The following is a 16,978-nucleotide window of genomic DNA, read 5'->3' as shown; positions in this document are numbered from 1 at the left end:
ATAACAGCCCTGTTTTATAAAGGCTTGTGTACAATTTGTCACTTTTGCCTTTCGTCTCGCTCCTAACTTTTCGCGCATGCGTGGTCTCAGTTGAGCTACAGAGGCACGATGGCTGCGGACACCCTGCTGCTGTCTCTGGTGGAGGAATTTGTCTCGGGACTACAGGACAGCAAGGCCAAAGACACAGCAACATGTAAATATGTCTTCCTCATATTTGCTTCGACACTTTTTCCAGAACACCTCGTTGCGAAAAACACGCCGTCGAAGCTTTGCGGAGCTGCCGCTTCAAGGATGCGCAACACGGCGTGGATGGTTAACGAGCTAACTTAGCGCCACAACATCCTGTGTGGTGTCACAACCTCATGAAACAAACACACACACACTCACTGTATCTCACACTTGTATCGCGGTAACAGCACACACTTAATGTATCGCTAACGTTTTCTCGTAATGCCATTCGACTAGCAGCGTGCTAACTAGCTGCTGTGTTTGTGTCCGAAGCAAAGCATCCTGTCAATGAACTGTGGACCTTTGAACCCGGCCGAGATCGTCAGTTAATCTGCAGTTACGCTGCTACCACTTGTTTTCTGCGCGTGTTTGTAACTGGCGATCTTATCAGTGCTGTGCTACGATTCACTCAACTTGGCTTTCTGCTGCTCAGGTGTCAAAGATGGACAGTTTACAATACTGCAGCTGGTGGAGGCGCTGGGGTAAGCTAGCAGGATGTTTCCGACATTACAGCAATAACATACACAGTAGTAGTATGACAACAAAGTCCCTCTGTCTGCTGTGCTAGTGTGTGTTTAGACAAGGGAGGTGGAAGGAATTGAATAGTGATATTTAATTGAGCCAATGTCACCCAGCTAAACAAATACGAGGTCTTTCTCATGAATGGTATTCATTTTCTATAAATGTAAAATTGTATCCACCCTATGTTGCGGTTTCCTATTCATTGATAATCATCACATTGCATACTCTTGTGTTGCTTTTGTATTAATATTTGGTGATGATGAACGTCTTCCCTGTTCAGACTGAGCCTCACCAGCGCCCAGCCTCACACCCGAGCCAGAGGAGTCCAGCTGCTCTCTGACGTTTTACACGATTGCTATGGAGGTCTCACCGAGAGAGAAGGTGCACATCTGCTCCTATGTTTTGTAGATCATCCCACTCTCTTCTTTACACTTTGTTTGTTGTTGTTTGTTAATTGGGTGCAAAACCATCACATACTTGTTGGCTTGTTGGGCTGATAATATATTTTAAAAAGCAAACAAATCAGACCTCTATCATGTCTCTGTTCTCCCCAGTGGAAGTGCTCATTGCCTTCTATGAAGACCGTCTCAAGGACCATTACGTCATCACACCGCCTGTTCTACAGGGGCTCAGAGCGCTGGTGAGTGTTTTCCTCCGACGGATTTTCAGTGACGACAACGACTGAAACATCCTGCAAAAGATGAACTGACTGCCACGTTTGCGCGTTAGTTGCTGCCTGGCAGGTTTGAGCATCCTTTTGAGAAGCTCTCCAGATGTGAGCAGGGAGACCAACCTGCACGTTGTGTGTTTTTATGCTTTTTCTCCGCAGACAAAATGTACAGTGTTGCCTCCTGGCTCAGCTGTGTCCATGCTGAGGTCTTTGTTCCAGGATGTGCACGTTCAGGTGAGACTTGACACTGTGTTATGATTAAGATGTCAAAGTTGTAGCAAGCCAAATTTTATTTTAACGGACACCGTTTTTTAAGTGCAGGCCGGGGATACAATCAGAGGAACATTGCTCTAAATCGTAATCGTTGAGTTTATTCACGAGGAGCAAAGACAGCTGATCAACCTGCTGTACAAGTCTATTATTCATCTGCTGCAACAAATGCGACCCAATCACGTAACCGGCGATCAATGGGCCGTTCAAAACCAATGAGTCAATCAAACGAGAGTCACTCAAATGGGCCATTTAGGAGACACACAGCCCTGATGTGTGAACTCAGCCTTCAAGCGTGTCATGATGTTGTTCTTTCTTTCCCCTGCATGTCTGCGAAGCACTTCCTCTTCTATTCAGTGTGCTTTGTTGGTAACCTTGGCTCATGAAAGTGTTGTTTAATTCTGGGTGTTGTGGGTAAAGAGCTCACGGGGCCTGTTCCTTTTTTCTCCAGTCGTTGATGCTGACCGAGAGAGCGTGCGTCTACAACATGCTCATCAACCTCATGGCGACCAGAGAGGCCGGTAAGAGATGAGTCTGAGTCGCCGTGGCTTAGTTAGCGGAAGAAAAAACAAAGCTTCTGTGTTTGAAAACGTAGGAAATCCAAAACAGCAGAGAGAGAGTTTAGAAAGTCAGAACTCTCACTAGTTGACTTAAACTCTCACCAGCCCTGTGATACAGGAGAGTTGTGACAGCTTCCTCTGCTTTGTTTGGCGGTCGAATGATTTGCATGCACTGCAACATAGACATACTGTACCAGAAGCAGATACAAGACTGACGGCGATCGTGTGTGGCCGCCGGTATTTAGAAAGAACACTGCAGCATGTGTGATGGAACAATGTGACCTCTCCTCTGTCTCCCCGCTGAAGTAGAGGAAAACACAATAATATCACTTAAATAAGAGCTCACTGTGTGTATCCATCGATGAGACGAATCCTCTGAGAAGTTCATATCTGGATTATAGAATCCTCAATGTGGAATATTTTAACTCTAGTTTGAGTCTCACAAACATTAGACCTCAGATTTTGGAGTAAAACTGAATGATCAGCTTTTCATGTGATGCTGAGTGCTGGTCACGGATTCAGTTGTTCTTTCCCTCCATTTATAACGCAACGTATCATTTATTGTGCCGAAGCAATCTTCAACATACTTGTAGCTCACGCCCTACATCCTAACAACTGCCTCAGCTTTTCAGGAAGAGGTATGTGGTGTGATGTCTCCAAACTGGCAGTTGTGAAAACTTGCCGCCACTCTTCACGCACTACGTGTAAAACCAATAAATCTGTCTGCCGTCTAACAGCGCACCCAACCAAACGGTGTGTTCCTGGTTCACTTGTCCACAGAGCTGAAGGGTCTGGGGGCAGACTTTGTGTTTGGTTTTGTCCAGTCGATGGACGGAGAGAGAGACCCTCGCAACCTCCTGTTAGCCTTCCAGATCGCCAGGACCATCGTCCTCCGAGGGTACGATCTAGGTGAGAGCGCATACGTGTGCACATTCAGCGTCTTCCTCTGTATCGCTGTCCCTCTCGCACACGATTGTGTTACTAGCCGTTGCACAGTTTCGAGCACGACTCTTATGTTGTTCATTTCCTGTCCGCTGTCCTCAGGTAAATTCACAGAGGAGCTGTTCGAGGTGACGTCCTGCTATTTCCCCATTGACTTCAGCCCCGTGAGTCCCTGTTTACGCAGCTGCTTTTTGCCTGAGAACTGCCTGAAAGCAGAGCGAGAGCAGCAGACGGAAATGTCATCACCGACTTCCTGTGGCCTCAGACTAACTCTGTAAAAACAACAGTGCGCTGTCGGCCTCCTTGTCTGCTCACGTACATTTCCCGTCTCTACGTCAGTGTGTTGACTCAGTGCTGCTAACATGACGTGGGATTTAGGGACATTCTTCATGAATACGTGAAGGTTTATTCATGGTTTCTGTGTGTTTTCTCTTCTTATTATCCATCCTCCTCAGCCTCCCAACGACCCCCACGGCATCACCAGAGAGGAGCTCATCCAGATGTTGAGGGACGTCCTCACTGGGACGCCGCGGTTTGCAGAGGTAGGACGAGGACCCTTTACATTTAGCTTCTTGGTGCAACGGCGGCCTTTTTTTAGATAACGTCATTTTTCGTTAATACGGCCTAAAGAGAGTTGTGTTTATTACTTCCCCACCTCCAGTTCCTGTTGCCTCTCATCATTGAGAAACTGGACTCGGACGTTCAGAGTGCCAAGCTGGACTCGCTGCAGACTCTGGTGAGACGTCTCTATTAATCTCTACTCTTTCCCTAACGTTTGTTCATGTGCAACGTATGAAGTTGATGCGAGGTTTCTTATCTTTCTCATTCCCACACTGGATACGTTTCAGGTGGCTGGCGTGTCCCAATATGAACATAAGGACGTAGCGGAATTCCTGGAGGGCCTGTGGGCGTCTCTGCGCAGAGAGGTTTGTTTGAGATAAAAGTACACAAACCATTAATACTACTTGGGATTTCATTGGGTATTCATGGCGTCTTAGCTCTGTTCAGAAACATTTCAACATCTTGTTGTGTTTTTGTTCCGTTTGTGGAGATGGCATTCTGCTCGTCTTTATTGCTAGGAATGAGAAACAAGAAGCGTCTTTTAAAGCTGCGTTCACATGAACCAACTTTATGCCTTTATGTCTTCAAACAATAGAACTGATACTCATCAGTATTTACTTTTGTTCTTAACAAGAGAAGAGATAAAAGACTCTCGCTGAAATCACTCATTTCAATTTCAAAATCAATCGCAGAAATGTGTCAAAATACTCTTTTTCATTCCAGTTCGACCGCTTAGATCAAAGTAAACAAACTAGATGTCAGCGCCTCTTTGTGAATGTGAAGAGCCATTTAAAATGTCCCCCTCTTGTTGTTTCCTTGCAGGTGTTTCAGACGTCGAGCGAGAAGATCGAGTGTGCCGGCCTCGCCGCTCTTACCGCGCTCACTTCCTGTCTGTCTCGCTCAGTCCTCAACTCTGACTCTGAGGACTCCCTCAGCACCTTCCTGGAGCTCGTTCTCAAAGGTGAAATGTTGTGGAATCGAGCTTATTCGCACACGAAAACCGTTTTATAGGAAGGATGTAAGAACTCCAGCAGTGTATGAAACATGTCGAGGGAAAGGTAGAAAGGCCGTGAGAGTGGTAGCGGTGAAATGCATGAAAATAAAATAACCTGCATTGAGTGACTGAGGCGGTGAGAGGGTGTGCAGATGTGCAAAGGGCTGAACTAAATAAGAAGTTAGTTAGAAGGTTAGTAGATGGACAGGGAATTGTACCAGAGTTTGTTTAGTTCTCTTATTTCAACCAGCTGCTTGCACACTGCTGTCATGGTAACTGTGAAGGAGATAATGAAGGAGACGGGAGACGACAATGAAGGAATGAGTATTTTAGTGTTGCCTGCTCTTCATCCCAGGGAACCCCTCTCTTCTTTTTGAATCTCTTTCTTTGATAAAAGTCACGAACATACCAGTTTAATGCAGCGAGTGCTCTCGTTCAAAACATTTCGTTGTTTTTTTTACTGAATGTGTGATGTTGTTCCAGACTGCAAACATCACCTTTGTGAGCCGGACCTGAAGCTGGTGTGGCCCAGCGCCAAGCTGCTGCAGGCCGCCTGCAGCGCCTCCGACAGGGCGAGCCACGTCATCACAGACGCCGTCACGCCCTCTCTCATCGAGCAGTACAACAGCAGAGCGCAGGTGAGCGAGCACAGCTGACACCCACAGGGTTGGTTGGCTTTCAAGTTAAGTTTTTAATTGAACTCTTTGTGCAGTGTTCCCACAGACGGACATTGCTGGAGGTGGTGCAGCGGTTTGTTCAGTCAGTGAGAACCTGTGAGAACGGTGAGTGCCGTTTATCGTTGTTTTAACACCAAGAAATTATGACACAAATCATCTACTTCTACTGCAAAGAACACATTTGTTTTGTTTGTGGACTCTGAGAACATCTGTATTCCTCATCTGTTTCACGTCATTGCTGTGAGTGTGTTTGTGTTTGAGCGTATCCTGTACGCTGACGCGTATGAAAAGCTTGCTGTAGTTTATTGTCTCTTGACATTAAATCTGTAATCTGTAAATATACTGTGATAGTCCGTCATAAAGGGACTATTTGCTCGTTATTTTAATGCTGTACCTGTGTTTAGGTGCTGTTTGTGTATAACCATGGAGACAAAAGACAGGATTTGAACTCTTCTCTTCTGTTTCATCCCTCCACATTAGAAGAGAGTGTGTTCTCAGCCTTCCGCCCGTCTCTGTGCAGCATGGTGTTTTCAGCTCTGACGGAGACTAATGCCAGCCTGCAGGTCACGGCCACCTCTGTGCTCACCTCACTGGCGCAGCACACAGGTGAGATGCGATAAACTCTTCCATCCGCAGCCTGCAGCTGAGTCGGGTGTAGTGCGACATTCAGCACTGTTTCAAATCTACCGTCTCGCTCTCGCTCTCTCTCAGGCCTGCTGTTGGACTCTGATGTTGAGCTGGCTGTAGATCACCTGACCAGACTGTTGCTGACGGAGGAGGACCACAGAGTCAGGTCAGCTTCCATCTGCCTCTCCTCTGTCATCCTGTAATACTGTGTTGCTACCGTCTCTGCTGACTGGTAGGGTAGTCTCGGGACTACCCTACTGAACATAAGTAGTACCCGTCTGAGTCTCTGTGCTGTTTCTGCCTCCAGCCTTGCTGTGGTGGAGTGTGCCGGGGCCTTGGCAGGGTTGCACCCTGCAGCTTTTATCACGAAACTGATCCCGAGACTAAAGGCGGAGATGTTTTCTGGTAAGTGAACGCACTAAAAGCATGACGTACGATGCGAGATCCACACAGAAATATACAGATACTGATACTTGTGTTTTGCAAACCTTCTCCTCTCCATTGCTCAGAGCCCATGGATCAAAACGACAACGGAGCAGCTCCCGAGAAGCATTCCCATCATGCAGTGCGGCAGCGCTGTTTGTCTGCTCTGGCTGCGGTGTCCACTCAGCCCAGTGTTGTCCAGGAGAGCACGCCTGTGCTGCTGGAGGTCCTCAGCTCAGCACACACAGGTACATCGGCGTGGAAAGATGGCTTTGGTTGGTTTGGTATAGATGACACCTCCTAGCCGATACTTCGTTGCATCACATGACACACACGTGTGTCCCAGGCTAAGGAAGTGCAGTTTTAGATGAATGCGTTTCTTATTTTCTCAGGTAGTGTCGTTTTCTCCGTGGAGGAGTTGGTGTCGGCGTGTCACAGCCTCCAGAGAATAGCCGAGCAGGTCGAGGACTCGGAGGAGACGGGGCGATGCTTCCATGACGTCATCATCCCGCGCCTGCTGTCTCTGGCGCTCCAGGCAGCACTGCAGGGTGAGCGGTCCTTCGACAAAGAACACTCTCCCCTTTGACCTCGGCTACCCACATCACTTCAGCTGACATTGAAACATTTCGTGCTTCCTCTTCATGTTTGTCAGGCGAGGGGTCACCTGGTCGTCGTAGTCCTCTTCTGGAGGAGGCGGTCCTGTCGGCCATGGTCCCTGTCATCAGCACTTCCTGCTCCAGGCTGCAGCCCACGTCAGTACAAACTCATCCACTCTTAAACATAAAACTACTAGTTCCTGTCTGTTTCTCACATTTTCTTATTTCTCAGGTTTATTGAAGCACTATTAAGAGCGTTGTTAACGAGGTTTGTGCGGTTTCCTCTGGGGGTGTTTCTGTCGTCAGGCTGGCGGGACAGACGGCGTCGAGGGCCGTGTCTCTCTTCCTGGATGGCGATGTTTCCTTTTTGCCCGACAACTCGTTCCCTTCAAACATCCAGCTGCTCACGGTTTGTACCTACACGGATTTGTGTACACGAGTGAGTATTTTGTGGGATTTTATTTAAATATCACACCCCAAACTTCTTCATCATTGCCTCACTGTGCGGTTTATGATAATCAGATACAAAAACACTTGAAGACGGTGTCATAATGATGCAACTGTATTGCAGCATTAGTTTCCCACCACTCGTTTTGATTATCATGGCAGCAGTTTTTAATCTCACTGTAACTTAAACAGTGTGATGATTGTGATGTTTTCCCAGAAGCAGCCGGGGGACTCGTGGAGCCGGTCTCGGATGGTTTGTCTGCTCCTGGGATGTGTGTGTTCGCTGCCTCGCGGTGTGAGTCTCCACACTTACACAACACTCTATCTTCTTTCATAAACGCAGCTGTATTCTAAGTGCTAGGTGTCGTTCAGGTGGAGGTGCCTCGGTTAGATCTCCTGATGACGGAGCTGGAGGAGATGAGCTGCACCTGCAGCTACCCGCTGGCCTACACCTCGGCTGCAAAGTGCTTTGCTGGGCTGCTTAATAAGCGACCACAGGGTCAGTTTAGGGTCTTTATTCAGTTGTTTTATTCCCTCCAAAACCGAGAGCTTCACTAAAAGTCTCCGTGATGGTTTGGTTTCTTCTTCAGGCGATGCTCTCGACAGCCTCATCCAGAGGACCATGAAGAGAGCGTGTAGTGAGCTGGACTCTGCGTCTTCATCCGTACGCACTCAGGCCTTCACCCTCATGCTCTGGGTAAGAGTCCCACTGGTTTGTCATTTTACCGTCGGCTGTCAGTCAGTCAATGAAGTTGATTGGTGACTTAACAGAAGTGTGTCATGTTATAAGTATAAGAAGCAGCAGGTGCAATAAAGTTGCTCTTGTCTCCAGGTTGCCAAGGCTCTGCTTCTCCGATACCACCCTCAGTTCACAACGCTGACTGACAAGGTAAAAACAGCAACTATGTAATATGCTCTATTAAACACAGTTGGACCTTGTGTTCTAATAAAACAAGGATAATCCCCCCCACTGTGTTTCTGAAGCTCTTCTCTCTGCTCGATGATGCTGATCTGGGTCCGGCGGCAGCAGACGGCTTCTGGCTGCTGATGAGCGACTCCGCCGACATCCTCAACCGCGGTTGCCACGCCGATGTTCGCATCATGTACCGCCAGCGCTTCTTCTGCGAGAATTCAGCCAAGTTGGTCCGGGGCTTCAACGCGGCGCCGCAAGGTACGAGGCTGAGGAGATCATCCAGACGTCTCTCTGTGCTGATGAGCACATAAACAGCACTTCAGCAGACAAAATGTTTTTGTTTTACACGACTTGTGTACGGAACAGTTCATCCTTTATTTGTTCATTGTTATTACCTTTGTACAACAAAAGCGTTTTATTTGATTCTACATTTTATTTATTTTTTAAAGACCACATTATTACATATAGTTTGTAACCAAAGAGGCTCAAAACCTCAAACACTTGTGGAGTGTTTGAAAGACATAATGTAAAATCTCCAGAAGAGAACAAATAAATCAGCCACTTGTTATTTAGCAGGTTTTAGATACCTAGGTACCACTTCAATGTTATTGATCTGTCTCCTCTACAGAGAAGAAGCCCAACTACCTGAAGGCTCTGTCTAACATTGTCAATAAACTGCCCAAGCAGGTTCAAGTCACTGAACTACCAGCGGTGAGTAGAGAGCAAACCGCTCATTTTCAGATGGTTTACACTTTATTAGAAATGTAGAGCACCTGGGAAATGCTCTGCATTAATGTGTCCCGTTGTCTTTTGTCCCGGTCCAGCTGCTGTCTCTGCTGTTGGAGGCCTTGTCGTGTCCGGACCAGGGCGTCCAGTTGTCCACGCTGTCCTGTCTTCAGCCCGTCCTCGTCGACCCGCCGCCAGCGCTCATCCAGCAGCTCGAGGCTCTGGTCAGCAGGCTGCTGGCCCTCACCTCCAGTCCAGCCATGGTTAGTGAGGCGACATGATATTTTATATGTTGTATTACTGTATGATGCATGTGCACCCACGTCTCAAAAGAGCTTCATGAAAGTGATGTAAAAAGAATGAACTGACGGAGAGACACCAGGCAGCTCCTTCCTTGTGTTAAAGGTGCCGCGCTGTCTTCATTGGTCTGATGAGCCGCTCATCACGTAGCATGAACGTGTCGAGTCGCTCTGACAAATATTTTGTTTGTCTCTCGCAGAGCGTAAGGACGGCGTCGTTGCGTTGCATCCACGCCGTCTCCTGCTTCCCCGAGCACGAGGTGAAACTCAAAGAATACTGCATTATTAGATGTTGTTTAATACATTCTAAAGATTTCCATTAGAATGTTACTATAGAATAGAAAATATTGCTCTCCCGCAGATTTCTTGAGACTGTATTGTTATTATTTCTGTGGTTCCTTTTCGACATGCTTTACTGTTTCAGGTGTTGCCGTTTCGGGCCCGGATGCTGCGAGCTCTGGCCCGGCCTCTGGACGACAGGAAGAGGCTGGTGAGGAGGGAGGCGGTTCGGGCAAGAGCGGAGTGGTAAGAGAGCGGATACCGCCGTTCAAGGGACACGCTGGAGGAGATTTAAAATCACTAAATATCACATTTGTCACGACAGAGTTCTTCGTTTCTCTGGTGTATGTGCTTAGCGACTGTCCCACTCATGCCAGGTGTTGACATGCAAAGGAAATGTAAATAATCTTAGGACACAGACAAACTAGGAAAGGTTGTATTCTCTTCAGAAGTGGAAAATTAGCAGATAAACGCCCCAAATCTTAACGTTCTGTTCTTTGGAATGCATCTTCTTTGATGGTCATGTGCCAAATGAACAGTTTGTAGTTGGCTCGTCACAAGAAGGTGTCTCTGTCTCGTCTTCCTCACAGGTTCCTGTTAGGAAGTCCTGGAGGAAGTTGATTCTGCTCCTCAAACACAGCCCTAGTCTCCCATCCTCCCTAAACCTGGAAGAATACAGATGTGGGAAAGTCAAAACTCCTGGACCTGGTGCCAAGGATCAAAGCTGCACAATCCACACAACGGCTCTCCTCGGTGCCCCCCCCCACACACACTCCCTCTTTATCCTCCCGACTCATCTTTTCACCAGAACCCCTCCACCCTTCTTCATCTTCATGAACGCACAAATGCGAGTATGTGGAGCGACTGGGAGCATTGTCTAAGTGAAAAAGAATGTTTAATATGTTACACACCACATGGACGTTGTTGTCTTTCTCACTGTTGGAGAAAATGGCACATCAGTGCATTTTAACATCCCCCAACGTGTTATCTCATAGTTCAGCTGTTAAAATACTATTATCAGCTGCTTTCCTGCCAATAACTAACAAAATAATCAAGACATTTAGCATTCTTTTTGCAAGATTTTTGAAAATTGAATCAAACTTGTTTGGGTCTAGTTAGAGTTCTGAGATTCTAAATGGCTGTTGTTAAATAGTTTGTGTGAACTCCCGTACGAAGAGAGGAAACACCGTACACACACACACACACACACACACACACACACACACACACACACACACACACACACTCTGAATGATGATGATGATGTCATAAACTGTGGGGAAAACATTTTCAGTTTTTTTTTTTTTTTTTACTTCGTAACCATTTTGACGGTTTCGGCTGTTGAGTCCTGGAAACATGTGGATGTGCCAATTGTCCGCTGGCTCACAGGGAGGCGTGAATCAACGCATCACACCTCCACTGAGATCATGTGACATAATTAAATACCTGTCGAGGTCAATGTACGTTACCTTAAGATTGTAAGTTATGTGAACAGGATGACGAACATCTGCGTTGTATTTTTTGCAACAGCTGAACAAATATATCGTAGTTATTGTCGAGTCATTGCTGACTTTGGACCTCTCACCAACTGATGCCGAGGAAATAGAGTATTTAAGATGTCATTAAAACCTCTCTTTGTAAAAATGCCTTTAATGTCATTTCTTTAAACGTCATGTGAAGAACTTCAAACTAGAAATAGCAAACTGGTGTTTTATTAAAAACAGACAATAAATCAAACTGGAGCTCAGCTCCCATTGGTTACACACATCACAGCTGCATGTCATGTTTCTATGGCAACTACAGATGCAACCCGTCAGTAAGTTAATGATACAAACGTGTTGCGGTCAAAAATCTGGTTATATTTCACAGTGCCTCATTTTAAATACTGACAACCAAACAAGTTCTTTATCGGTAGTGAACCTTAAAACATGACAATTATTTAAATAATATCAGGACAAAATCATTGAAAACGTACCCCACATGAAGAAACACTTGGGTTTGTCCTCAGCCCAAGAACACAGTTCACATGAACAATGGAAACTGAAATAAAAACCAGACGGTCTGACCTCAACTCTCTGAACACGTTTACCGCCGTCTCATATCTGAAAGACATTGACAATACGACGGCGGCTCATTCTAGTTTACAATGTGCTGCGTTTGACACGCAGCACCTTTAATGTGCCGTACCTGCAGACTGCGGTGTCCTCCGATGCTTCCCGCACTACCTCGTCTCACTAAAGAGGCTGTAGTGTTGGTGCATGACTTTCCGTCAAAGAGAGACGCACATAAGAAGTCTTTGCGGGAGAATGGCGTCGTCTTCACAACTATGCTGGCCAGCAGCACCATTCATGAATCGAATTAGCGCTGCAGTCGCGGGGTCTAGTGAGACCTACAGCTGGGAAATGATAACGGATCCTAGGAAGAGGAACCACCAGTGCGTGTTCCCAGTTTTAACAAAGCAACAACAACCTGTGTCTATTTGTGAACCTACAAAGCTTCCCTTTCCTTGTTGTATGACTGTAGCAGCGGGAGCTTCTCTTCTTTCAGACGTGGTTTAGCGTAAAAGGGTCAGATGGCCATGGGGTCTGTTTTGGTGAAGGTAAAGTCCCACTTGACGCCGTCCCCGTTGGGAAGATGGCTGGAGGGCAAGAGGACCCGCGTGAACCAGTGACTGAGGGAAATGGAAGAACAAATACGTATTGGCTGAAAACAGTTCATGTTGTTGTCAAAGGAGTCCGGGGGCTTTGAAGAGAGAAGGGTTCACAGCGAGGTCAAGCAGTTGCTTTGACTGTGGATAAGTTCCTTATACGACCTCACTTTAAAAAATCCAAACTATCCACAAAAGGTTTTCATGATGAGTTTGACCCAGAGATCACGTCATGTTAACGTGCCCATATTGTGAGCAGCCTCTGGCTCCTGAGCCGAAATGCCCTCAGAGAGCAGTGAGCTGAAACATCCTGGGATCAGACCTCAGTCCGTATTCCCAAGCATGACTATTTTCGGCCTTTCATGGTCCTAATGTGTTTACTTTCTGTCACTACCGCCTCTGTATAAGGAGTTGTGTTTCACCGCAGTAACCACAGCTCGGTGCCAAATCAACTGCGGCCGAAACTCGAATGAGAACATTTTCACAGTTTAGGAAAAACCCACCTCCTTTTCTCCACACCCAACAGTAACCTCCAGTTGTTCACTGGACCGTGATGATATGGATTTTTGAACACCTGCGTTAGAACACAACAGAAAGCCATTTTCAATGTTGTATTTTTATACCAAATACTTCCAGAGTCAACAATGTCATTTCAGTTTTTTTTGGTCTCAAAATGTACGATTGCATGCGCTCCAACTGGTCCAAAGCCGCTTTGCACACGAGTGTTTGTACCTTGCCCTTCTCCCGGAGTCTTTTGGCCTCTTTGTTGTTGATGTGACGCTCCACGCTGGTCTCTCCTCTGCTGATGAGGATACTGTGCCAGAGGGTGAGTCCTCCAAGAGCGACAGACACCGTGCTGCGTGGAGGACATGATGCAACATGATGCTATCAGCCTTGATCTGATGATTAAACGGGGGGGGGGGGGGGGGGGTCCTTACCTGGTCAGCACCCAGAGGAAGATGACACTCTTTTGAGCGGTGGTCTCGGTGTAGGTGTCGGTTGGAGGAGGGGTCTGATAGTATCTCTGCAGGGGGACAGGAAAAATAGTCATGCTTGCGAATACGGACTCCTTTCAGGTCTGATCCCAGGATGTTTCAGCTCACTGCTCTCTGCTCACAATATGGGCACGTTAACGTGACGTGATCTCTGGGTCAAACTAATTGGTATTCAAAGCCCAAAGGTTGTTTGTTTACCAGCCGGTGCGTAAACACCTTTGACATAAGAGCGTCCCGGAGCAGAAAGCTGAGCTCCTTTGCATGTCTCCAATTTCTCCTTTCATCAACCGAGCCCGTCTCGTTCTGACGTGCTACCGTGGGCGAGACGGTGGCGACGCCTCGCCCACGGCAGAGAACGTGTCCCGGCCTCACCTCTACCGCGGCGTAGGCCTCCAGGAACAAGGCTTTGCTGCTGACGCTGCAGTAGAGGCAGCCCAGCGTCATGTACAGGCAGAAGCAGAAGAAGTAGCGCTGGTTGAAGTGGCCCACGCAGTTGTTCAACCAGGCTGGAGGCGTGCTCAGTTCAATGTGTACAAAGATGGTGAATCAACAAACAAAACACTGGAATCACTTTTACAATCGAAAAAGAAAAAAAGCAAACAGAGTGAAGCGTGCCCATGCATTCTGTGTGATGCTTGTCGGAAGGATACGACAGTGGTGGTCCATCTTCAAAACACAGCTGCAACATAAACAATTCACCATGAGGGATTCTTGACATTGATTTTAAACTGAGGAACTGCACATGAGAGTTGTTATTTGATTGGCTTACGTGTTGCAGATGCTGCAGTGGTGCGTCCTGTGCGGTTTGGGAGTGATGCATTTCTTGCAGATGGACACTGAGGGAATATGAATTTTGTCCTAAAATAAACAAAAAAACACAAGTGAGGAGGATGTATTGTTGACAATGTTAAAATAAACAAACAAAAACACCTCTGTTTGTCCAACACCACTTGGCAACAACAAGCGTGCATCACTTTTTAGTGTTACAAACACCGCGTCAGCATTTTCCCTTCGGCCTATCAGGAGTTCAGTACCTTGGGCGAGTGTCCTGGCGAGGTAGTGGTGGCCTTGTAGTAATGGAAGACCACCATGATGAGAAGCCAGTGGCCACAGCTCAGGTGCCAGACGACCCAGTGCAAAGGGTAGGTGCTGAGAATTGTGGGTAGGACGTACAGGTAGATGATGACCACAACCGAGGTCATCAGCAGTACGACGAGACAGACAAACACCTGAGAGAGAGAGAGAGAGAGAGAGAGAAGATGTGAGACAGGGAGGGGGGGGGAGGACAGGGAGGATAGAGATCCAATGGCTCACCGCTCCGAACCAGCGGGTCACATTGTCCACGATCCAGTAGACGGGTTCAAACGCGCAGTCCAGCAGAGTGTCGCTGTTGGTGAGGCTGTTGAAGTACAGTGACTTGAGCAGCAGTCTGCTGTAGCTCCACAGCTCCAACAGCCGGCCGCCGGTCCGCGTCCCGGTCGCCCCGCCTCGGCCTCCTCTCTGCGGGCGGCACTGGCGGAACCAGCGCAGAGCCAGCCTCATGGCCCGGGAGAGTTGCCACCTCCAGGTGCTGCTGCTGCTGCTGATGATGCTGCCCGTACGCATGCCACCACCTCTCCTACACACTCTGCCTTCCAGACACACACACACACACAGACACACAGACCAACAGGTGCAAACGCAGGCCGCGTAAAAGAGCAGGTCTTCGTAGCGCAGCCTGACGGCCGCAGAGTTTTCCGGCGTCATCGCTGCCGCAGCACGGGGGAACCGGCACTCCTAGAAAGCACCGGTATCCTCTGTGTGACACACGACCGTCAAATAAAACAAGGCACGAGCGGCCAGGTATTGAGCTACGCCCCCAGAAATGATGCAGAGTGGTAACCCTGTAAGACGGAAGCGCGACGGGGTGAATATCTTAAGGAAATAAAGTAGCTACCCGATCCAGGGCATCATTTCATGAGAGGATTGGTTTCACGGATAAGGCTTGTTCAGGTTCTCCCAAACAGGATGGCATGAATAATGAGACGCTAATCAGGGACCTTTAGGAGAAAGTAAGGCCCGTCAACAACTTGCCCTCTTTCGGTGCCGTCAGCTGCAACTTGACTATCCTTAAAAAAAGTAAGTGTAATAAGTGATCTGTCATAAATAATGTAAATGTGACACGCGCCATCTGTCGAGGTCGCACACGATGACGCTGTTTTCCTATCGTCATTAAAAAGGTGCTGAATGCAACATTAATAAATCATGATGAACACCAAATTAATTGGAAGCAGAAAAGAAATGGATCAAAAGTTAGGAATCGCCAGAGAACAAGTTATGTTTAGGGCTGTAACAACTCACCAATATTCTCTTTTTTTTAACTTTTGATTCATCTGCAAATTATTTTCTTGAAGAGTCTTGTAATCAATCGATCTCATTTGGCCCATTTGACATGAGACATCTTCAGAAATGCACACAGCATTGTCCCAGTTCTTTTGTCTGACTGACGGTCCAAAGATATGAAGAATAAAGCACCTCATGCAGCAGAGCCTCCGCTCGACGAACTGGGAACCTTTGATATTAATTTGCATATCATATTCAGTGACAGACAGAACACAGCAGGGCACCGCGGTCTCTATGGCAACCCGCTGCCCTGAATCTGGTTTGAGAAGAAAGGAGGATCACTGTGACTCAGTCTCTCTCAAGAGGATCAATTATCGATGATAATCATCACAATGTTCATGCAAATGCATGAATCATCTGAGAGCCACATGCTGGTGTTGAAGTTAAATGGACATTTTTCTGTATTTTATAGACTCAAATATGAATTGTTGACTAGAGAAAACACAGACAGTCTTATTTATGACGAAAACGTGTTGCTTCGAACCCTAATATCATGATTTATCTATTGTAAGTCATATGTTTCCCAGTCTAAATAGCCACATTACAGTCAAGCGGTGCAGCTGTTTGAAGCTATATAATTTAACCGAGTGAAATGAATACAGAATTCCACCATTTGAGCATGAATGTGACATTCATGACCCCCCACCCCCCGGGTTAGATCGTCCACTCCTGTGGGTTAGATTGGATACTGAGTGAAAGCCCCAACAGCCACAGCCAGACCACAGTTATACTGTACAAGTGTAACATGTGTTATGTGGTATTTTGGTTGTCAGTAGCCTACATGCTATTGTCTTTGAAGCGCTTAACCAGCAGAGAATGTCACCTTTGTAGAAATGCAATCGAAGACTGAGATAATTTGACAAATCCACATTACGATAGTTCCCACTGACCGAATGATTAATACTATTCGGTTTCATAATCTTGTAATCTCTCAAACAGTGAAATAAAGCATCCATCCCTTTGCTCCAATGTGTCCTGCTTTGCTATTTGCTGTATCGTTGCTGCTAGCTGCCTCCAGCTACCTACAACCCGCGCACAGTGGAGTCATTTTTAATAAATACAGCTCTCCGACTCGTACTAAACTCGACATTGACGTTCTGTACCTGGTCAGGGGAAGTGTGCGGACAAGTCTGCAGCAGTCCGGTCAGGTCATGGTCAGGCTAAACTGTTAGCCATGGTCTCCACTGACTGCAGGAGAGTTACCCACAGCAAAGAGCGGC

At 47.1% G+C, this 16,978-nt stretch overlaps 2 protein-coding genes across 4 annotated transcripts; one reads left to right on the top strand and one right to left on the bottom strand.

Moving 5' to 3' along the window:
• Positions 1 to 105: 105 nt before the first annotated feature.
• mms19 (MMS19 homolog, cytosolic iron-sulfur assembly component) lies at positions 106 to 11,357 on the top strand. The gene is made up of 31 exons (XM_079293757.1): positions 106 to 193; positions 662 to 710; positions 1,031 to 1,131; positions 1,305 to 1,390; positions 1,580 to 1,654; positions 2,142 to 2,211; positions 3,031 to 3,159; positions 3,295 to 3,356; positions 3,648 to 3,734; positions 3,854 to 3,928; positions 4,041 to 4,118; positions 4,576 to 4,714; positions 5,231 to 5,385; positions 5,460 to 5,529; positions 5,905 to 6,030; positions 6,136 to 6,217; positions 6,359 to 6,456; positions 6,561 to 6,722; positions 6,867 to 7,022; positions 7,127 to 7,226; positions 7,377 to 7,479; positions 7,735 to 7,812; positions 7,890 to 8,016; positions 8,108 to 8,214; positions 8,350 to 8,406; positions 8,502 to 8,688; positions 9,059 to 9,141; positions 9,255 to 9,419; positions 9,656 to 9,715; positions 9,880 to 9,980; positions 10,325 to 11,357. Exons 1-31 carry the CDS (start codon positions 109 to 111, stop codon positions 10,353 to 10,355), a joined length of 3,084 nt encoding a protein of 1,027 aa, XP_079149883.1. The 5' UTR covers positions 106 to 108; the 3' UTR covers positions 10,356 to 11,357.
• A 79-nt stretch (positions 11,358 to 11,436) lies between these two features.
• On the bottom strand, positions 11,437 to 16,965 carry zdhhc16b (zDHHC palmitoyltransferase 16b). Of its 3 annotated transcripts, none has more exons than XM_079292644.1 (9): positions 16,862 to 16,965; positions 14,411 to 15,003; positions 14,146 to 14,234; positions 14,027 to 14,055; positions 13,749 to 13,882; positions 13,320 to 13,405; positions 13,114 to 13,237; positions 12,885 to 12,955; positions 11,437 to 12,405 (listed from the first exon to the last, which is right to left on the bottom strand). In XM_079292644.1, exons 2-9 carry the CDS (start codon positions 14,979 to 14,981, stop codon positions 12,289 to 12,291), a joined length of 1,221 nt encoding a protein of 406 aa, XP_079148770.1. In that variant the 5' UTR covers positions 14,982 to 15,003; positions 16,862 to 16,965; the 3' UTR covers positions 11,437 to 12,288. The 3 variants fall into 3 exon arrangements, with proteins under 3 accessions (XP_079148770.1, XP_079148769.1, XP_079148768.1); XM_079292643.1 differs by having other exon boundaries at positions 14,411 to 15,007; positions 16,862 to 16,963; XM_079292642.1 differs by lacking the exon at positions 16,862 to 16,965 and having other exon boundaries at positions 14,411 to 14,605; positions 14,691 to 16,722.
• Positions 16,966 to 16,978: the final 13 nt, after the last annotated feature.

The sequence above is a fragment of the Melanostigma gelatinosum genome, assembly GCF_949748355.1.
Source record: "Melanostigma gelatinosum genome assembly, chromosome: 21".
Taxonomy (NCBI): domain Eukaryota; kingdom Metazoa; phylum Chordata; class Actinopteri; order Perciformes; family Zoarcidae; genus Melanostigma; species Melanostigma gelatinosum.
This window is presented reverse-complemented; position numbering and strand designations above follow the sequence as displayed.